Source organism: Strix uralensis, chromosome 19 (genome assembly GCF_047716275.1).
Source record: "Strix uralensis isolate ZFMK-TIS-50842 chromosome 19, bStrUra1, whole genome shotgun sequence".
NCBI lineage: Eukaryota > Metazoa > Chordata > Aves > Strigiformes > Strigidae > Strix > Strix uralensis.
In genome coordinates, this window is record NC_133990.1 from 13,808,464 (window position 1) to 13,829,414 (window position 20,951).

The following is a 20,951-nucleotide window of genomic DNA, read 5'->3' on the forward strand; positions in this document are numbered from 1 at the left end:
CCGCAGAAGTTGTCCGCGTGTAGCTCGTGGAGGTGCACATTTTGTACGTGTCTACGCTTGCGTGCAGTGCAAAATGTTTTCATTTCTTGATGAGGCTGAGACTGAGGCAGGTGCATCTCCTGCTCCTGTATGCTGTTGGTCAGACCTTGTGTTCGTACGGGGAACGCTGAGAACCCTGCGAGTGACAGTGCTGGTTCATACTACATTTGCTGGGACATCTTGAGTTTATTTAACCTCTCCTGTAAATCACTGGATTGCCCTGTGTTTCATTAACTTGACTTGCAATGCTGTCATGTCTTACTGTGTTTACTTGTTACCTCTTGGAAGACATTTTACGAAGCGAGGAAAATATTTATGATTAAGCATGAAGAGGAAGTACGCAAGATGTTTATATTTTCCATTTATCGGTACGCTTCAGAGGGCTGCTTTCTGAAATTGCAATTCTGGACTTCATAGTGAACTTTCACTGAGATGGTTTGTGCTGTGTAAGATTGCTAATTCTGTCGCCATGTCCTTTATACACTGAAACAAGAGGAATTTGCTGCTTTTTAAATTGGGGCCAAAGAGTAAATTCACCCTATTTTTATATTCAAGCCAGCTCAGCTTTAGGGGATTTAAGTGATGTAATTGTATTGTATTCGGCCCCACAACTAGTCTAACTGAAAAAAATAATCTTCAAAGTGAATATTTTAGTGCTTCATGCAAGGCACATTGCTCAGTCTCTTGGGGGAAAAAAAAAAAAGTAAAGCTTTTCTTATATTTGTGAACTGTGGTCCATTGTTGTATGTGTTTTCTAAGCTTCTGTACGAATCTTAACTGCACAAAAAGTAGAGAGAACTAGCTCCTGCATCCTTAAAAAATGAAGTTTCATTCCTTGTTATAATGAGGTGTTGCATCTGTTCATGGGATTAAGTCCTTAAAAGAAAGGAAAGTACATAAAACTAGATCCTAAAAGTTTACATGATAATATTTCAAAATAAAAATATATTCCTCTGGAAGAAGATGCATAAATTTGGAGGCTCACTAACAGCGCAAGGACTGACATCTTGTCCTTTTACATTTAGATTTGTTGCATTTCCATCTGACTGGACCAAAAATGTTGTTTCAGTGTCTCTTGACATTTATCAGTGTGGATATGTTTGAATAAGCTTCGGGTTTTTGTTTTGTTTCCCGTGTGGATTGGAAGTTTTAGATGTATTTTGCGGGGAGGAAGATTTGTTACCCAGTGCCCGTGACTGAATTAAGGATATTTGGGAGAAGTTGAGGTTTTCCCCTCTCAGTGTTTCCTCCTGTCTTGTCTTGTGGGGTGCCGAGCCGTACGTAGGCTGCAGAAGATAATTCAACCTCTTCCATATTCTCTCCTGGGAACTGCTGGTAGATTTGGTGGGAGAGGGGAATGACACATCCACCGTAATTCAGTATCAAACAGCTATTAACTTAAAAATTTCTATATTTAGCAGCTCCACAGTACATGGGTTTCAGGGGGATAATTGAGCCAAATGCCTTTGCAGCTAGAGCCGATGCATAACTAACTCATCAGACACTTCATATCGTTCTTAGCTCTGGAGGCATCAGTGGTGTGCCCGTTCTGAGAAATGTCAGAGGTTTTTTGTACTTGCAATTTTGATCTTTTGGATCCTCTGTAGTAGAAATTTAAATCCTAAATAGTCTTTTTACCAGTTGAATTTAGATGGGGGAAAAATTTTTATTTTGGTGGTGTTGGTTTTTTGCTGTGTAATTTTTATTGTCTCATAAATGAATGGCGAATATGGAAACTTAGATTAATATATAGACATGCTTCCCCCTCAAAGGAGTTTAGCGAACAGAATTGCTGAGGCAGTAGAAATAAAGCATATCTGTGTAGGGGTGATGGATGGTGTCTAGCAAATTTGAAGAAAATTTGCATATGATTGTCTCATGAACATGAAAACAAAACCCCTAAACAATTATCATCAAAAATGCAATAAAGGATTTTTTCTGTTTTGCTTCACTTTCTGCTGGGTAAGAAAGGTACTTTCCTTCTTCTGTTAGGAAAATAGCAGTCTCCTTGTGTCTCAATTATTCCATCAGCTGTGAGTGAGGTACCAAAATAAAATATTTTTTTTTAAATGTGCATAATGAAAAAACTGTAAAAGTAAACAGTAATATACTTATTCAGGGCTTGTGACATTTCTTTGATCTCTTTGCTAATAGAATTACCGTGCTCTCCTACACGGCAAACAGACGCTTTGTGAAGATGTAGGGATTATGTTCTTTGTCCCATTGTCAAAGTCTGGTATGAAAACCACAGAAGAGGATGTGAATACTGTAACTTTGGGCTTGGCAGCTTCCTGACCTTTATAAAAGGCTTGCTCAGTGCTGTAATAGCTAGTTCAGTGCTGGCAAGGTGACAGACTAGATGAATTAGCTGGTCTTTTCCGTCTCTTATGTGTCAGATTCTTTGTTTTATATGGAAATAATTTCTGTCAAAATGGGAAATTTATCATGAGGTACTTCCTCTGCCTATAAAATGAAAATGTCAACCACAGGTCTGTTTGAATGTGTCTTCTGTTACAAACCACTGGTGGAGCCAGCTTTGTCCATTGATACCACCATTGTGGTCTCCTGTGTTTTATTCAAGTCAGGCAACCCCCTTGACCTGCGATAATGGAAATGTGTAACAGAAAGTTCATAACGATGCCTGGTTGTTTTCTGTGTGAGGAATCTCATAAAAATTTCTGAAGTATTTACAAGTTACTGGAATTTGTCTGTGATGTGTCAATATGGTGGATGTGTGTATTTTTTAGGTGTGTGTCTATATATGTGCATGTAAATAAAATATTATACATACATTACTATTGATATCCTACGATGTCTTAAGAAACACAAACCGATTTCTATATGTGTATTGACTTTAATATGTCAAATAGTATAGGCTGTTAATATGAAATATCTTTGCATAAAGATTTAACATCTGTCATTACTTTAACAGCTGAATAGATATTACAGCATTATGGGTTTCTAATAGATTAAGAAGGTACCATATGTCACGCATTACCCTGCTTTGCATTTTGATATATGTCAAGCAGTGAATAATCCTGCATCTTGTCTGAGCAAAGATGGCACTGGGATAATTTTTTTGTTTGTTTTTAAGGGGAGAAGACGATCATGCTAAAAGGAATTAATTTAAATACTGGGGGGAGGGGGGGCAATATACTTTTAAAGGTGAGTTTAAAAAGAAGCGGGTTATACAGCTGGTAGTAAACCATTCCAGTCAACGCAAACTTTGAAGATGGAGGTATTGTCATAAGCTATGAACGCCGTGTTTAGGTGTGCAAAATTCAGTAAGAGAAAGCAAAAATAACTCTAGCTGCCTATTCCCTTCTTCAAAGTATTGCTAAGGGAAGTTTGGCAGAAGCTGGGACAGGAAATTGAAATCTGAATACTATTTTAAACTGATAGGGTTAAAGGCCTCTCTTTTACACTAGCACACTTGTTCTTTTATTTGATACTTGAACTCTGAAAATTTTCTGTGACTTTCTAGGGAGAAGGAGGAGCAGCTGACTCGGGTGACAGAGGTACAGAGGCTGCAGGCCCAGCAGGCAGATGCTGCCCTGGAGGAGTTTAAGCGGCAGGTGGAGCTGAACTCAGAAAAAGTCTATGCTGAAATGAAACAGCAGGTGAGAAGGTCACAATGCCAGCCTTTCTGAAACTCTGTCTCAGTAGGATAGCATATTCTGATCTTATAATGCCAGAAACATGCTTCACTTGAGAGTGCTACATCAAAATCTTTCACAATGTAGTGTCTTTGCTAGCAAGTCAAAAAGGGATGTTAGCAGTTGTTTCATCTTTCTAACAAAGCCAGAATTGTCATTGTTATAAAGATATCTGCGGTTATGATACTGATTAGGGATTTTTCAGGAGTGAGAGTATAAAGTGTTAGTTTATACACCCCTATGGAACAACGTTTGTAATTTTCCACTTAAATGTGTGTCTCTTCCTACTCTTTTCAGAACGACTCTGTCTTCCGTTAATGAGGTCTTGTAATCACTTTGAGCCTAAACAGGGGCAGAGCCGTTGTGGCTGCTGGCAGTCATGTGCAGAGGACAGAAAAATCCATTTTTCTGTGCCTGAAAATTAATAGCAGGAATTTATGTAAAAAGATTTTAGTGTCTTAAATTCCTTATGGAGCAAACAATAGTTAAACCGTTGTCCCTGGGATTTTACAGATGCAGCACAATGAGTGAAATAAGGAACAGGTGACAGGTGATCAAAAGGAAAGGGAGAGAAGGGAGCATTTGCCTAACTTGCTCATGTGGTCGAAATTTTTCTACTTATTTCAAGCTTGTAATTCTACCTGACCATATACTCAGTTTTCCAACCTCACCTATCCTAACCAAACCTTGCCATTCACAGGAGGATGCTGCAATCTGATATTGTAATGGATTTCTAAGCGTGTTGGTTTATAATTTAACAAATTATCTTTTTGTTGTTTTTGTGAAGTTTTTTTTCTGAAAATCTTCAACAAAAGTGAGAAATTATGTGAGGCATTGCTGATATTTTTAAGACCTATGCAGACAGCAAATAATAGAATTTGGAATTTTAAAAAAGCAAGAACAAACTTATAAAAGCAAGATTTGTTCTACAAACTAGAACCGTGAGGGCGATGTGACAAATCCTACAGTTTTAATCCGAAATTTTCTGTGCTGTGAGTCTCCTCCAACTTACTCATGAATGACTTAATAGTATCTTATTTCTGCTCCAAAAGGGATATAGTCTAAGTCTAGAAAGACTAATAATAGTTTCATTCACTCAAAAAAACCCGGCAAACAAAACCAATCCAAAACAAAAAAATGTGCAAAAGATTGGAAAACTTAAAGTCAATTGTCATTTAAAAGTGACTGCAGATTTCCTCTAGAATATTGCTGCGTTCTGGGAAATTTTGAAAATAAATTTTGCTGTACTCCAGGAATCAGCCAGGGCTTTGCTCTGTCCCTACTTGCATGTGAAAATACAGAAATGGTAAATGATGACGTGTGATGAGCAGTACTGTTCTACAGGAACCGAGATTCAAGGAAATACATCAAAGAAAAACACTACTGAAGCTCTCTTCATAGCTTTGTCCTTTCTCATTCTTCTTCATGCACATGCTCATTAGATAAATCACCTGTTAGAATTTTCCAATATGTTACAATCTATTTTTCTGTGGTTAGGTGGAATGTATTACTTGTAAAACAAAAACTGTAGTAGCTATAGCAACACTGTACTTTTAACTACACTAGAAATATTGGGCTTCTAAACCCATTTTTTTGGTGTGTGGTAAAGTTAATTATGGAGATAAGTAGGATGGAGTCTGGCATTTTCAGTTCTTGTAATCAATATTTGATTCGTTTGCTCTGTGACATTTTTTTGCCATCTGCTTCCTATTTTGTCAAGCTTGTATTAAGAGTCACCTGATGCCCATTGACAGGTCGTGGTACATTTTTAACTAAGAACTGCATTTTTTCTAATAGTAACTAACAAAAAGAGAAACAATACATAGGCTATGTCCTGGTACTTTAGATCTACTGTTTCCTGGGTTTAGCAAATAATCAAGAGCTCTCATTGCACTTGTTAGGTCACAATCATGTATTTCCTATGAGTAAAGCACAAAAGTCAGTAGAGTTACAGCATCTTTGCATATGTTTTTACAATTTCACTTTGTAGAACGTTTTTATTCTCTTAAAAATAAAAGTCCTTTGATAAAATAACAAGATCTTTTATTTTTGTTTTTAATCGAGCTGAGTAAAATATGGCTATGGACATGCAATTTGAGTAAGCTTGGAGGTGGAAGAAATTATCCATTGAAGTCCTTTTTCTTAATAGCAGATAGTAGCAGTGAGGTTCAAGAGCTACAAGGATAACTTGTTCCTTTCTATTCTATTTTTCCACTTTTTATCTGGCCAACTATTCCTAGTCCCGTATCTTCCTCTCTTGCTGCAGTATTTTCCAATAAAATGCTTTTCCCACTCTGAGTACTGCTATTTCTCCTCTTTCCCTGGCTTAGAAGTGATGTCCGGGCCGATTGGCAAAGACATCTGCTGAAGACAGAGCACTCCCTTAGGCCAAACAGGATTTTGGCTTGTGGTTCAGGAATTCGTGCGTTTCTTCTTTCGGTACAGCAGATGGACTTGTGGCAGCACTGGTCCTCCTGACAGCTACACCCCTTTGCTCTCTTTTTTTAGGGAGGTGGTTTATTTGTTGCTTGTGTTGGGACCTAGATCTAAGAGTAATTGATGAGTATGCACTGCAGCATAGTGCTGTGTGTATGTGCGTATATATATATTCCCCTGGAAATATGCCTGATGTGCAACTAACAGTGTGCTTTTGATACAAAAGCCTTTGTTAATTGAGTTATGAAATTGCTTCCTTGATGCTGTGTGCTGGAATCTGTGGGACTCATTATTCATAGGCGATGACTATCTTCAGAGAACTTTACTTGCAGCCAAATAATTTTCTTTTAAGTTATTTTACTGATTTAATATAAACTTACCTTAAATGTGTACTTTGGGCACTGACACACATGATTTCCCTTGAATTTCCACAGGCAGTGTATTTTTGAGTGAAATATATTTGAGTCTTAAATATGTCTAGAAAGAATACTTAATTTTGATGGGATGTTCACCACTTGAGTGAAAAACTGAGCCAATACTTAGTAATCAGGGAGTGGCATGATACAGGTAATCGCTATATCCTGAAGTAACTAATAATCCTGTAGTGACTGAATATTCATTTTCACTATGTACAAATAGTGTTATTATCATTCTCAGCAAGTTACATGCACCTCTTTGATGGTTTGCAAACAACTGTAGAAATGCCAGAACATTTCAAGTTATGCCTTTTTTAAAAAAAAAAAAATTAAATATTCCCTTTCTTTTGCCATGTAGATGGAAAAGGTTGAAGCAGATCTAAGCAGATCAAAATTGCTCCGGGAAAAGCAATCCAAAGAATTCTCCTGGCAATTGGAAGAGCTCAAGCAAAGATACGAGCAACAGGTCAGTCGGTTTGCTCCTTCGGGTGGAGGGGAGGAGGGACATCTTTTCATGCAGATGTAGGTCAGTTCCTGTGGCAGGCTTAATCCTGTTCTCGCTGTGCATTGCCATTCTTTATACAAAGACAAAATTTATAGGTATGCAGAGTTTATGCGACGGGGGATGGAGGGGAAGAGGCTACATAGAAAATATTTTTGTTTCCTCTTTGCAGTCCTCTGTACCTCTGACTTTCAAATTGTTTCCCAGGCTTACAGGTGGCAACACCTATTTTGATAATGGCCAGATGAAATTATTTAATGTGTTATCTATTTTTCTTCATGTCAAGAAACGGCATTTTATTCTTTTTATCATTTTTAACATGGGGAGTGTTCATATGAATGCTTGTTTTGGCCCACTGATGGTGATTTTCTTTATTGTAATGTAATTTCAGGGTTGGGAAATATTCAGGAAACATTTGGGTGGAGACAAGAAACTTGAGTTCAGTAGAGTTGTGAATTGTAAAGGGAAAAAACAGAAATAGAAGCAGACAAATTATTGCACGATAGAGACTTGAGAGCTACGCAGCTGAAACAGCCCATCAAACACTTGTGTGAGGTGGCACTTTGTCATGAAACTAAAGAGGTGTCTGTTTGGTAACACCTGTTAAAGGATTGAAAATGTTTTAATTACTGCAGAGCAATGATATGGTCAGCCCATAACCTTAAAGTTCTCTCTTATCAATGTTTTTTCATGGATATAAGTTTACATTTCCACCATGGAAATGTGGTTTCATTTCTGTTTATCTTCTGTGTTGGTACAAGGATGAAATACTGCAGTTGGCTTGTGGTACGAGACCTGCTCTGGTCCGTCTGGAAGGGGCTTTTTCCAGTAATGAAGGAACAAGATCACTTTGGTAGGTGTTGAGAGAGACCTTCGCCTGTGCTTGGGAGGAACAATAGTGTGTTTTGTGCATGGCTCTCTGAATAGAAGAGTTTGTTGCTTCAGATCAAAGTATTTTCCTTATCCTCACTCAGAATTTGTCAGCATTACTAATTGGGTTGCTGCCTGACAAAGGGTGAGAAGCTGTCCTGTGTGATAGTGAGATACATCTAGCAGGCATCTTGTTTAACTGGATGATATTATTTATGATTCTTGTATTTAATGATTCAGGAATAGTCTGGGATGCAGAGATACTGGGGGATTTTGTTTCATGCTTGCATTAAAGGTGAGGAAGTTGGATGTGTCAATTAAAGGACATATTGACAGGAGGAGGATGGGAGGCGTTGGGGTTAGTTGGGCGTCTGCCTTAAGGTGGAATTTTTAATGGAATCTTATGTTCACATCACTTTAGTGGTATGCTTCGTTCACTTTTTTCTTTACAGTTCTCATAATTTGTGGTGTAAATTGTGTAATTTAAAGTCCGAAGTAAGCATTTATTCAAATATTCCCAGGTTTGGGAACATATCTACAGAGCTAAATACTAATCTGCAGTTCGTTAGATGTTGTGACATTCCTGTTTCTACCTACAAATGGTAATTTTTTCTTTCAGTATACATGGTAAGAGCTACCAAGCCATAGATAAAATCTTCTGCTAAATACTTGGCTGGCTTTGTGCACTAAAGGCAAATGATAATGCATAGTAGTGTCATGGTTTGGTTTTTATTTGTTTTCTTGTATCATCATGCCTATTATATTCAGACCTGGAGACTGGATCAAAAAAAACCCTAAAAAAACCCAAGAAATGAATGTCATAGTTAATACTTTTTTGGTGAATCTTTTTACATTGGTATTCTGTAACAATGTTGATATTGTGGTAAACATCAGTGGAAGCCTTTTCCACTAAAAGGAGATGTTTACTGCTTCACTTGTATTTAGGATAGCTACTTTTTACTGTGAGAAAGAAGAGCTAGACGTTATGAAACATCACTGAAGCCCAAGGAAAGGGTTTCAGCACTAAACAGCTAAACAATGAGAGCCTCAGAAGAATTTTCAGAGGAATCCTGTTTATGCCCTTTTTAAAAATTTATTTCTCTTCGTACTTCATTTGGAATGTTCTTTGAAAGCTTGTGAACATGAAAAATATGTGACCCTTCCTGCAGATTGCAATGGGTTATCATTGGAAACGATGTTCTTTTTGTATTGTCATTTCTGCAGCACAAAGCTCCTTCAGCCCAGCCATGGAGCAGTATGAGCTCAGTTCTTCCACTCTTAAAATTTCCTTTCAGTAGTTCCAACTTCTGTTTCTCTGTATTACTCTCTATTTATGCTTCAGAACTTCTAAACCATTTTTAAAGCAGACTTGTTTTACTGCATATTTCTTTGGTGGTTACTTGGGGAGGAATAGACTGATTTATACTGTTTAAACAGAGTGGTAAATTAGAATTGGTGGTGCATTTCAGCAGGGCTCTAGCAGTCAGGAAATAGACACCCAACCAAAAAACTGGATACTTTAGCTACCTGAGAAATGGAGTAATTGCTTTGAGATGTTCTGCCTCAAGTGTCTGAATCTGCTAAATGGAACGTCTCCACAAAGGGAAGGACAATCCACCTTCAGATATATTTTGCGTAGGTTGGCACCGGAAGTGGCGGAGGTAGCGCTGACAGCGTTCTGGACAATTCGGTTGTCCAAAAATTTAATCAAGTTGGTAATGAAGAACCAAATGAACTGAAGTGTTTATCATGTTCTCCAATCTGAGAAACATCTTGAAAGTGTAGGAACTTGAGAGCTGTGGTTTTATCTCTCTGCTGTGTTTGCATGGTTGCCTGTGCTTCACAGGACTCTCCTTGAATATTGATTTCAAAGAGATTACTGGTGTGAACTGGACTGTTGGTTGTGGGGCTGAAAGATTGTCCTGCCTGCGGATTAGACATACTGATAAATATTGATAGTTATATCACTAAATAACCTAATATATATTGATTTTTTTTTTCCTTGAAAAAGAATTAGGAAAAAACCATACAAAACCGTGGCAGTTAATATTTTGTTAACTTTTCAAACACACTAGAATCCATAATAAAGCAAAGAAGAAATTTTGCAGTATTTGGCTTCAGCTGTCACGTGTCATTCCTGGTTCCAGCTTCATCTGATGCAGTGCCACTTTCTTTTGAAGTATCCACTGAGAACACTCATAGAGAGAAACTGGTGGCTTTTTTTTTCTTTAAATATACTTTAGCTCAACTTTGTTCTACTTGCAGCTGTTAGATTTGAAAGTATATTTTGAAGAAAAAAATAACTCCAGCAGCACCACAGTTCCTATCTGCTGGGAGCAGCTGCTTTCGGCACTTCAAAGCCAGTGGACACCACAGCGAAGGCCTCAGCCTTTCCTGCCTTTGAAATGGTTGCAGTATCTATAGTTGGGCTTTATGGCACAGTCAGCACAGGAAAAAACGTTGTTTGGTTTTTTGCACCCCCTCCCTTTTTTCTTTTTTCTTTCCTTTTTTTCTTTTTTTTCCCCCTGCTTTCTAATTACATCCTCAGTTTAGCTCAAAATACCTGGGAAGTGTTTCTGACAAAGTCATTTTCCACAAGCTCAAATGTTTGAAAGAACATGTGCCCAAACTTTTCAGTTATGGATTTTAGGCAGGCAAAATCAACAGAGAAGTTAACGAATTTACTTTTTTTTTCCCCATATCTGCATCATTTAGGTGGTTTTTGAGAGCATGTCTCTTGGGGTGAGCTGTGGTACCACAGCAGAGCTCTTGTGGTAGAACATGGCTTCATGGAGGGACATTTTGCAGCAGGGTCAAGTATGTACTTACCTTCAGTTCAAGCAGATTTTCTTAAATTGTCATGAATGGAACACTTTCAGCGAACTTTTGGGAGATCTTAGTGTTTAAGTGGCGTTAGCTTGTCCGTTTTTAAAAAAAAAAAAAAATCACTGTGATCACTGTTACACCCTTTTTTTGTGCTATAAATAGTTGCTGAAGTGTTATGACTGAGTGATTGTGAAGAAGTTGAGATTCAAGGCTAGTAAGAGAGCCAAAGTCTATGAAATTTCATTTTCCTACTGGTGAGAACACACTATGAAAACAGTTGATGAATTATTATCATAGCAGGATGGTGTTACTTGCTGAGTTATGGACATACTTTCTGAGATTTGACACCAACCTGAATGTATAAATAAGGCTTTTGTTTTGGTTCCTCTTTTCTTTAGTAGTGTTTATTCCATTTTAAAATAATAATTATTTATGCTTCCATAGCAGAGTGGAAATCTATTACATAATAGCTGAAGAATCTCCATGTATCTCAGGAAATCCTTTCTTGTGACATTTATTGTTGGGTTCTGACTTCTGTAAAACTTGTGAAGGAATAATTAGGGTTGTCATCTTGTCCTATTTAGCCAAATAGGAAAGAAACAGGACACCTTCAGAAATGTTTTACTAGGTATTTAACAAAACCACTTTGATACGATGTTAAAGATGAGAGAAATAATCTACACTTTTAAGTCTGGAGCAAGACAAAGGTGTGGTTGAGCTTAAATAAGCCTTTTATATTAAAGAAAGAGAGGTACAGAAATGCAGAATCAGTTGGTTAAAAGTGAAAAAAGAATGGCTGTAATCTTACCTGCCAGCAGCAAGGACAAGTATCCAAGGTAGTGTTGGGAAATTGTTCTTATTTTAGCAGTGTGCTGGAGCAGAGGAAAATATTCTTAGGAGGAGAGGAAGAATATTCTTTAGATCTTTTCTGTATGTCTCTTATAACTTTCTAGTGAGGTTAGTTAAAGAGAGCGAGGTTATCTCAGCTAAAATATGAATTTTGTAATCATAACCATTTTTTTATACATAAGTATATATATCTAAAAACAAACATTCAGTGCTAGCAGTGCCATCTAATATTAAGGTTCCAAGCACAATCTCATGCTCAGTTGCTTAAAGATATTCTAAAGTGTTATTTAGATTAACATTTAATGCTTGGGCATCCCCCCTGCTAATTTTTAGCTGTTTAACTTTGTGCCAAGGGATTTCAGCAGTATTTGGGCGATCGAGGCTGTAATGATGTTTTGCTTTTGCTTAAAATTGTAGTGATAATTCCCTAAAACGCTGGAGGTAGGGTATTTTTGACCTGGGTGTATTCTTTCTGAAGGTAGGGTAGTTGTGACCTGTGTGTGTTTTTGTATTTTTCCTTGAAGATCTACTCAAGTGTGTTTAGATAATAAATATTGTTGAATTCAGATGTTCAAGAGTTCAGGAGCTAAATGTTCTGAAGAGTCTTACTGAAAATTTCCATGGCCTCTCCGGGAAATGGAGCAAAACAGTTTGTGTATGAAAGAGTGGTGTAAAGGTTGTGACCTTGTGAGAGAGAGGGGAAGATACAGTGTAGGTAAGGAATAGAGTAAAAAGTGGAGATTAAACCAAGAAGTTGCTGTGACTTAAGGACGGGACTTGGAAGGGAAGGTCGTCAGGGAAAATAAGTCCTGTCCGTGAAAAGAATTTGTGAGTGGCTGTGAAAAGCCAGTGCAATGGAGCCTAGAGCTATTTAGGCTGAGAAATGTCATTCTGTCCTGTGGGTCAGGAGCACTGGGGAAGCAAGTCCTGCAGAAAAGGGATCAATCAGAGGGTTGGTGTGGGCTGAAGGGTCCTTTGAGCATGAGTTGGCTCTCCAGGAGCCAGCGTTCCTTAGGACCTCCTGCTTTAACCGTGGCCACTCTGCCTTTCTGAGGTAGGAAGGGGGGAGGATGAAATGCTGCTTCTACATTGGACGTGTTGAGTTTACAGTCCTATTGTGCTTATTTGGCGTATTACTTTTAGCTCAATTCATCTTCCAGCTGGTGGTCTCGTCTTCAGAACTGCTACAAACATCATCAGTCCTATCACAAGACACAGTCACCGTCTGTGCACCTTAAACTCTGACTCCAGCCTTCAGAGGCATTCAGCTGGACACACTAATAGAGATAACAAGATTAACATTCAACTTGCTTTGTCCCTGTACCTTTTCTCACTTAAGAGTTCCTGCCACTGCACTTACATCCTAGCTTTTCTTCTGGCCTCATTCTTCCTTTTTTGTTTCTTTTAGCTTCTTTTTGAGCAATCTGTTACCCACTCAAGTGAAGAAAACATTTGCAAGGACGTGCTCGAAATACCGTGTTCCTGAGACAGACCAATGTTCCAGGCAATTCTTAGCTGTACTTTAAACAGTCCAGTTATATTCAGAGACTCACGATCCATTTTTAGTTTAGTTTTTGTAAAAAGCTTTGTTCCTCTCCTCTTTGTCTTTAGTCTAAGATAATTGAAATACAGTCTGTTCTTGCATGGAGGCCAAATGAGCACGTTAGCAGAGGCTCTACATTTCTCATGTCATCAGCAACAAGCTGCATAAATTTCATTTAATAAATTAATCTAGGATGCATAGATGTTTCCTTTGAACCATCCTTACACGCAGATGAATGCCATTTGTGCAGAATATCTGAGGAATAGTTTCTTCAATCATTCACATCAACTTTTCACTTTACAAAAACTCACAAATGGGAAAAGGATATGAATTTAACCTCCAAGTGAAGAGCGTGTGGAAATCTCGCTGTACCGTTGCTGTTTACAGAATTGTTAACCAGACAGATGGGTATTTACATTGTCTCCTTCAGGCATCTAACTTGTGTGTGATTCAGAGTTAAAAGCCCGAGCTCCCTGTATAGTCAACAGAATCATCTTTGGCGGGAGGAGGGAGAGGGGAGACGATTCCAGGAACATAAATTGGTGCCTGCAGTAAATAGCAAGTCCGGCTGCGAACGCCTTTGAAGCTGGTTCTCAGTGTTCAAAGAAGGTCCTTGGATAAACTCTGAATCCCGAAACAAAGACTATGTACAGTAAATTCTGTACCAGAGCCTGCTACAAACAGGCATTTGCAGTGACTCAAGGTATATCAGTTTGAAAGAAATATTTCTGTTTGCAGACCACATTGGCTTTCCCGGAGCAGGTGGGCTGGGGAGTGGGACCCGCTGATGTTCATCACGGCGCTAAGTGTGATTTAATCACAGGGATGCGACTTCATTGCCAGTATGTTGGTGATTTAAAAACACATTCACTCCTGGCAGGAGGATTGGGAAGTTAGGAGGATTGAGGTGAGGTTTGTACCGCCCATACTTCAAAAATATTAAAATTCTGGAAGACCTTTGTAAGTAAAAAATTTACAGATCAGGTGTATTTTATATACATATTGAGTTACATATTATGTATATAGATATACACCTCGTGTGTGTGTAGATAGATATAGATATATATATAGTGAGGTATATATTTCTATATAACCACTCAGGTATATTGTAGCGGGGGGGATAAATCAAACTGCGGTTTGGTTAATAGATCAGCTTGTCTCTTTTAGAGAATTTCTTGCAATTCTTAGTTTACAGTTGAAATATAGCTATTAGTGGTTGATTATAAGGTGAAATATAACAGGAAACATGGTTATGCCAATGAAATTGTTGCAGCCTGTAATGAAATAGAAAGTAAAATGCATTTGCTAGGCATGTACATAACCCTTCATGTATTTGATATATAATATACCTGCACTGATATATTTTGCACTGTCCTGTTTGTCCTTGACTCATTACAGCCCTTCTATCTTGGGCATATTTTGTGTTCCAAATTATAGCAAAATATCAAAAAAAAATGTGTACTTTTAAGATCCATTTCATTTATCTGCTACAGAGTAACTCTGGTATGCTCCCTCGCCTTGCAGTGAAGATTCCTCTTTTCTGCCCAAAGTTATGCTAAGCCAGAGCCCAGCATGATTAATACTCGATCCTCCAGCCTGTTATATCAGATTACTTTTAGAAGCAGTGTATTTGCAGAGATGGGTAATCCCCATATCCTCATGAAACACACACGTTTATTTATAGTCTTAGGAGACGGAAAACGCTAGATTTTACCAGAGTTGTAATTTGGGCATAGATCATGTGTTGTATGCTGGGCTGGGCAGAGGTTAGGACTGGTTTTGAGCAGAGCAATGATAATAAAGACACCTGACTTACAAACACTCTTAAATGCCTATAAAAGGTATTTTATACAAATTGCTGAAAAATAGATGTGTTGTATGCATGCTGTACGAGTGAATTTAGTTCAGTTCTTTGCCATGACATGTGTAACTTCTTGGTGGCTTCTCCAGGCCTCAGAAGTTCAGTCATGCCAAAATAGCGCTAATAAAATCATCCTGCCATGCAAAACTATATTTTATATAGGTGTTACTTACAATATTTCTGGAATTGTGGACATAAATTTACATGAATTTTCATACTTTGGTGTCAAATATTTATTGTAGCAGCTACATTTTTCAAAGAGGCAGTGAGCTAACTAATTTCCTTTCCCTCCTTTGGGGACTATAAAAAGAATTTCAAAGGCATACTTGTTCTTGAGAACAAGTTGAAATTGTTCTAAAATTGAAAACCCTAAACTTAGTGTGTGATGTAAAAGCAAAAACTGGATAGTAGTAGGTCTTGTCTATATTAGGGACTTTAAAATGGTATTTGCTGATGTTGATCATATTACAAGTATTCAGCTTCTGAAAATATCTTCTGCAATCAGCAGGCGATTTACTGTAGATCTTTGTTCTTCAGATGTACAAACTGAACCAGCGCTAACGACATGGTTTCACTTCGAGTCTTTGTTAGATAGTCTCTTGTTTTAGCAGGTTGTTCAGCTCCTCATTTAGGGCCAGTTCAGTCTGCCACCGTGCAGCAGCAGCTCTGGTTGTCCGTGTCCAGCGTAGGGTGGGCACGAGCCATGCTGCCGGATTTGTTCGCCGGTCTGCGTGTATGTGTGCATTTGTGCTAGTGAGTAGCAAAAAAGGGTCACAGTTCTTGGATTAATCTGTCTTTAGCTTTTTCTTACAAATTTTGTCTTCTCTGCAAGACTAAGTAAATATTGTTAAATGTCAGTTAAAAGCAGAAATTTAAAATTAAATGGTGTCATTCTGGTGATGGCTTCATAAATCAGCTGTTGGCTGTTACCTTGAATAGGGTTCTGTCAAAAAATGAAGAATTCCTGTAAGAGGAGTTCATAATTCTAAAATACTTGTATTACTTGGTAATAACAGTATTTCATGGTAAGAACAGCTATCTGGGGTCAGACGGTCCTGCTTGTTTTAGTGTCCAGGCCATAGCTGGAGATAAGAACAGATGTGCACAGAAGAGAATAAGAGAATCTCATCTTTGGGAGAGCAAAATGAGGAAAATTCTAAACCACAACGAATATGATCTGATTATGGTAATAGGGCGCCCACTACTATTTGATGAGTGTATCTTTTCACTGTCGCCCCTAATTCCCATTGTGAATATCGTGTTGCTTGTCTGCCTGAAATGTATAGCACCTAGTCTGTCTCCTAGACACTGATGTACTGGTTTTGAGCAGATATTTTAATGTAATCTGATCAAGTGCTAAGCATCTAGGGGTAGATAAAGAAAGGTCTCAACATGGTACAATTTTTGAAGGAGGTGATTTTGTTATATCATTTATAAAGGCGCGCTCTACCTCAAAGAGGAGGCAGAATCTATACTGACTTATGAAGAATTAATATAGTTTTCATGAAGCTTCATGTGAAGAAGTAGTCCTGTTGTTGCTGAAATACAGAATGTTTTCGGTTGTTTTTTTTTCCTTTTGTTGGTATACATGAATTCTTTTTCCTTTAAAAAACCCCCAACAAACAATACAAGAATGAGAGAGGGAGGAGTGGAAGAGAAACCATAGTGCTTGGCAGCAGTTCTGAGGAGAACAGGAGGTTCAGTGAGTGTTCACCAGTGCAGTCAAATAGCTACTCAGGCACTTCGTGTTATTTGTGCAGAAAAGCACATTTTGTTGGTTACAAATGTGGGGTACTTGTTAATATTCATTAGGGAAGGTGGGTTTTCTAGGTCTTTGAACTTGAGGGGAGAAAATGCTGTCATCCCCATCCTTTCTCTCCTCTCCTGTCTCTCCATCTCTGCTCCCTGCCAGAAATCTCTAAAAAGCAAAACAAAAACATCATGGGGAATGCTTTGCTTGAAGTGGTGAGGGGTTTTTCTTCAACAAATTTGCCTTTTATGAAACAACTGCCCTCACACTTCTCTTCCCACATAGCAGACTGGGAGGGACATCCCTCCTGCATGCAGAAGGTCCGGTCCCTTTTAGCTCTTTGCACCTGTTAAATTCAGAAATGTTGTCTAGAATATAACTGCTGTACATGAAGATATTACTAAATGTAATTTGAATAAACTGGTGATGTACATGTGTATCCTGTAACTGGTTGAAGAAGCAGGATCTGTCCCTTGTCCCCTTTGGGCGCACATTCCCTGCCCGCTGCCATTTCTTGTCTTCACTTAAAAAAGTGAAAACCTAAATAATTGAAGTTTCCCACAACAAACTGTTTTACCCCAGACCTTACGTGACACAACCAGCTGAAAGTCCAGTAAATAAGAAAATCAAATGTTTGAATAAAAAGACCTCTCTTGAGACGATTTCCTTTTAATCAGGTCTGATTTATGAAAAACTGCTAAACGTTTTTTCCCATAACTTAGGCAACGCCTTTACAATTATTCTAGGGAGCAAGAATTCTTTCACTTTGGCACAATAAGGACACTGCTAGCATGTGAAAAGAAACCAGTTTTGTGCTCAAACCTTGGGCAAAAACCTGACTTGAAGAACTTTGTGTAAGGATCCCAGGCCCAGTACAGATAATATATGCTTCCTGGGGGGTTAACTCCTTCAAGGACTTCAGATGTTGTTAATGAGCTCTTTAGTATTATTAAATAATGTAGATATGTTAAACCGTAGAATATTGCATCTGTTCTACTTGCTCTGTTTTCGGAAGGATGCTCCCGGCTGCAGCACAGATGACATATTTCACTTTTACACCCAGAATACGCTGATCCATAAACTGAGAAAATGCTTTTTTTTTTTTTAAACTCCGCTTCAAATTTTAAACCCCAAAACCACGCAAACAGCTAATATTCTTCCAGAATTGAATCCTACAGCTTTAAGATAAGGTGCCGGGGCGCTCTCAGCGCACACACAGCCGGCTCCTCCCGTTCTTTTTTTTTTTTTTTTCTCACGCTGAAAATAACCCACCATATTCATAAGAGCGGGCTTTTTTTTTTTTTCTTTTTTCCACCCCCCCCCCTCTCCGAAATCCACCAAAACTGAAGAAAAATCCAAGTGACTGTTCTTAGCAGCTGTGTGGCCCGGAGTTCAGTGGGGAAGCGGCTTCCTGCCGTCCCTATTCATCACCTGCTTCAAAGGCCGCCTGGCTGCTCCAGTGTGCAGGCCAGGTAGGGTGCCATTGTGCGCAGGCGGGGAGGATTAGTATCAAAGCTGCGGCAACCAGGCCCTTGGTCTCGGGCTGCCATTCAGTCTAGCGGGGAGAGGCTAAGACTGGCCAAGGTCACAGCATCCAGTGTGGTGCGGACTGGGAAAGGATCCTGAGAATAGAGGGCTTCTTATGAAATCATGGTGCAAGCTTGCAGCACAGCAGGTGCCCTTCTGGAACACATACATCTGTTTATGTTGGGATAGCGTAGCTGACAACGGGATAATAGAGCTTTGTTTTTTATAATTTTCTTTCTTTTTTTGATTAAAAAAAAAAAAACTGTATATGCGGCAGCGTTGAGGAATATTGAAGGAAGAGCTTTCGCTTTGGAAATCATAAAGAAATCTTTAAAAGATTTAATTGCTGGGGTGGGGGGGGTTGTGTGTGTATCCTTAACCGAAGGGGAGAGCAGGCTGCCTATTAACCATTTAGGATCCTCAGCCCTGCTGATCAGCAGCAGCAGGGTACGGGGGGGACCGTACACAGAATGCGACAATGCAATTTTTTTTTTTTTTTTTTCTTGTACGCTCCGACATTTGTACCAACAAATTGGGTAAGGATGCGCTGGATTTGCTCGGTTGTCTCCATTGTTGGAATTGTCTGGAGGAATTCAGTCACGCTAACGGTGGTTTTTTAAAAGGTGAGGTAATAGTGACGTAAAAATAAAATTGCCAACTTGATGAAATTAAGGGGAAAATTAAGCTGTAGACGAGTTGTCATGACGACAAGGATGTTCTATTGATGAACTGTACTCCTCACTGTCCAATCAGATAGTGGAGCTGAAGCTGGAGCATGAACAGGAGAAGACGCACCTATTCCAGCAGCACAACACAGAGAAGGACTGCCTGGTCCGAGACCATGAACGGGAAATCGAGAAACTGGAAAAACAGCTTCGCGCTGCCATGGAAGAGCACGAGAGTAAAACTCAAGAATGCAGGAAACGAGATGGACAGGTAATGATCAATAATGTTTGAAAAGCGTACGCTTATTAGAAAATGCTAATAATGAGTGTTTCCTGTTTGCCAGCATTGTTGGTGATGCACGCTGTGTGAGCATTTGCGAAACTGGCACATAAACGTGATTTCGTTTTTCTTTTTTCTTTTTTTTTTCCGCTTTCCCCCCCTCCCTTCCCACTGCTGAATAGGGCTTTAACTGCAAAAACCACAGGTAGCCAGATTAAAAATCCCATGGTGCGCTATAACTCGGCCTATTTATAATCTTGTCTCATTTTCTTTCATGATGGATTTGTTTAAGAAAAAAAGGTATCTGTTCTTCACCCCCCCCAGCCCTCACACTCACCCCTCCTTTTCTCCTTCCTGGGCAAATCCATATGAACTATATCTGCTTCATTTGTATGCTTTTTTTGTTTTAAATCTCTGCAGGTAACTCACAAATAGGTTTATTTCATTTTGTTCATGTCTCTTTGTTTCAGTTTTGTATTCTAGATTTGCACTGTGTGTTTGGCTACGTATGTCGGATATTTGATAAGATGATGTGGGTTTGGGTTTGCTTGCCATCACGTTTATTTTCCTACACACACACGTACCCCTCCCATCCTCCATCTCTGTGGTCACTGTTGGAAGCCATTTGGCAGAATAACCCCCAGCTGGGGTAGCATTTGACTCTTCAAACTTCTGGATGAAATGCACACTGTCAGCATGGAAAATGATCTTTATGAGTTTTCAGTTCAAAAAACATCTTACTGCATTTTTTCAATATGTTTTGTAAGGATGGCATGGTATATTTTCCTAAGAGCCTATATTAAAAAGGCCTGCAATGGCAATATTTAAAAAATTAAGGTGATTTTGTAGTTTAAAGAGTAGTCAGAAAATATTCTTTACTAATCAGCATTAGAATTACTTATCATGCATGGATTATTTCATACCAAAACTGGACATTTTGGTAGGGCATCTTTAACGACATATGTTTTCCGCGCACCACCGCCTTCCCTATGAGATGTAAGACTCTGACATTGAGGCATTTTCACTTTACTTCCCTGTAGACTAGTAGGCTGTATGTTTTACTGGCAACTATAGTGTAGTTAAGTGAAACTGAATATTTAATTTTTAAATTATTTTTTTTCTCTTTGGACGACTTAGACTGTATCAAAATCTGGCTTAAGTAAGTCTATTGAAAAACAAATGGCTTGTTGGGGGAGGATGAGGGATATATTGCAGAGCCAGGACGTGTTTTTCCATTTCCACCATTATGGTTTTCCAAGAAAAATGAGAGATACTTTTGTGAGAACGCTCATGAAGAGGATATTCAGGTGGCTTCTGAAAACTTAAACCTGGCCCTTTATTCCTCACTTTATTGAAAGAGTGAAGACTTAAATTGTTAAAGGAATTGGTTTTTATCTTTGCTTTTTTTTTTTTTCTTTGGCCCGAGGTAGATGTATCTGAACTATACGGGTATTTGTGAGTGCCTTTTCAAAGTTGTATCGTCCTCTCACCTGCATTCCTGATGTTGTGTTTGCGTGCAAAGGCAGAGCTGTAGCACTCAGGTTAAAAAACAGTCTTAGAATTACATAGAATTATTCTGTCTACACGCCAGCGTTCATTACAATTAGTGTATTGCTCTGTGTAACGCTGAATACAAAGGTAAAGGCACTATCTTAAGCTAATACAGAGAATCTGGGAGTTGTCTTGTATATCTCTCTCTTTCGTTCTGTTATGGGACATTTCTGGCAAAGA

At 38.7% G+C, this 20,951-nt stretch overlaps 1 protein-coding gene across 10 annotated transcripts in view; it reads left to right on the forward strand.

The window, feature by feature from the left end:
• CEP112 (centrosomal protein 112) overlaps positions 1–20,951 on the forward strand; it is a 177,605-nt gene that overhangs the window by 67,402 nt on the left and 89,252 nt on the right. For all 10 annotated transcript variants that reach the window (XM_074888872.1, XM_074888876.1, XM_074888871.1 and 7 more), the window contains 3 exons: positions 3,524–3,659; positions 6,906–7,013; positions 19,029–19,211. In XM_074888872.1, the coding sequence (XP_074744973.1) occupies positions 3,524–3,659; positions 6,906–7,013; positions 19,029–19,211 (427 nt within the window). The remainder of the gene's footprint in view (positions 1–3,523; positions 3,660–6,905; positions 7,014–19,028; positions 19,212–20,951) is intronic.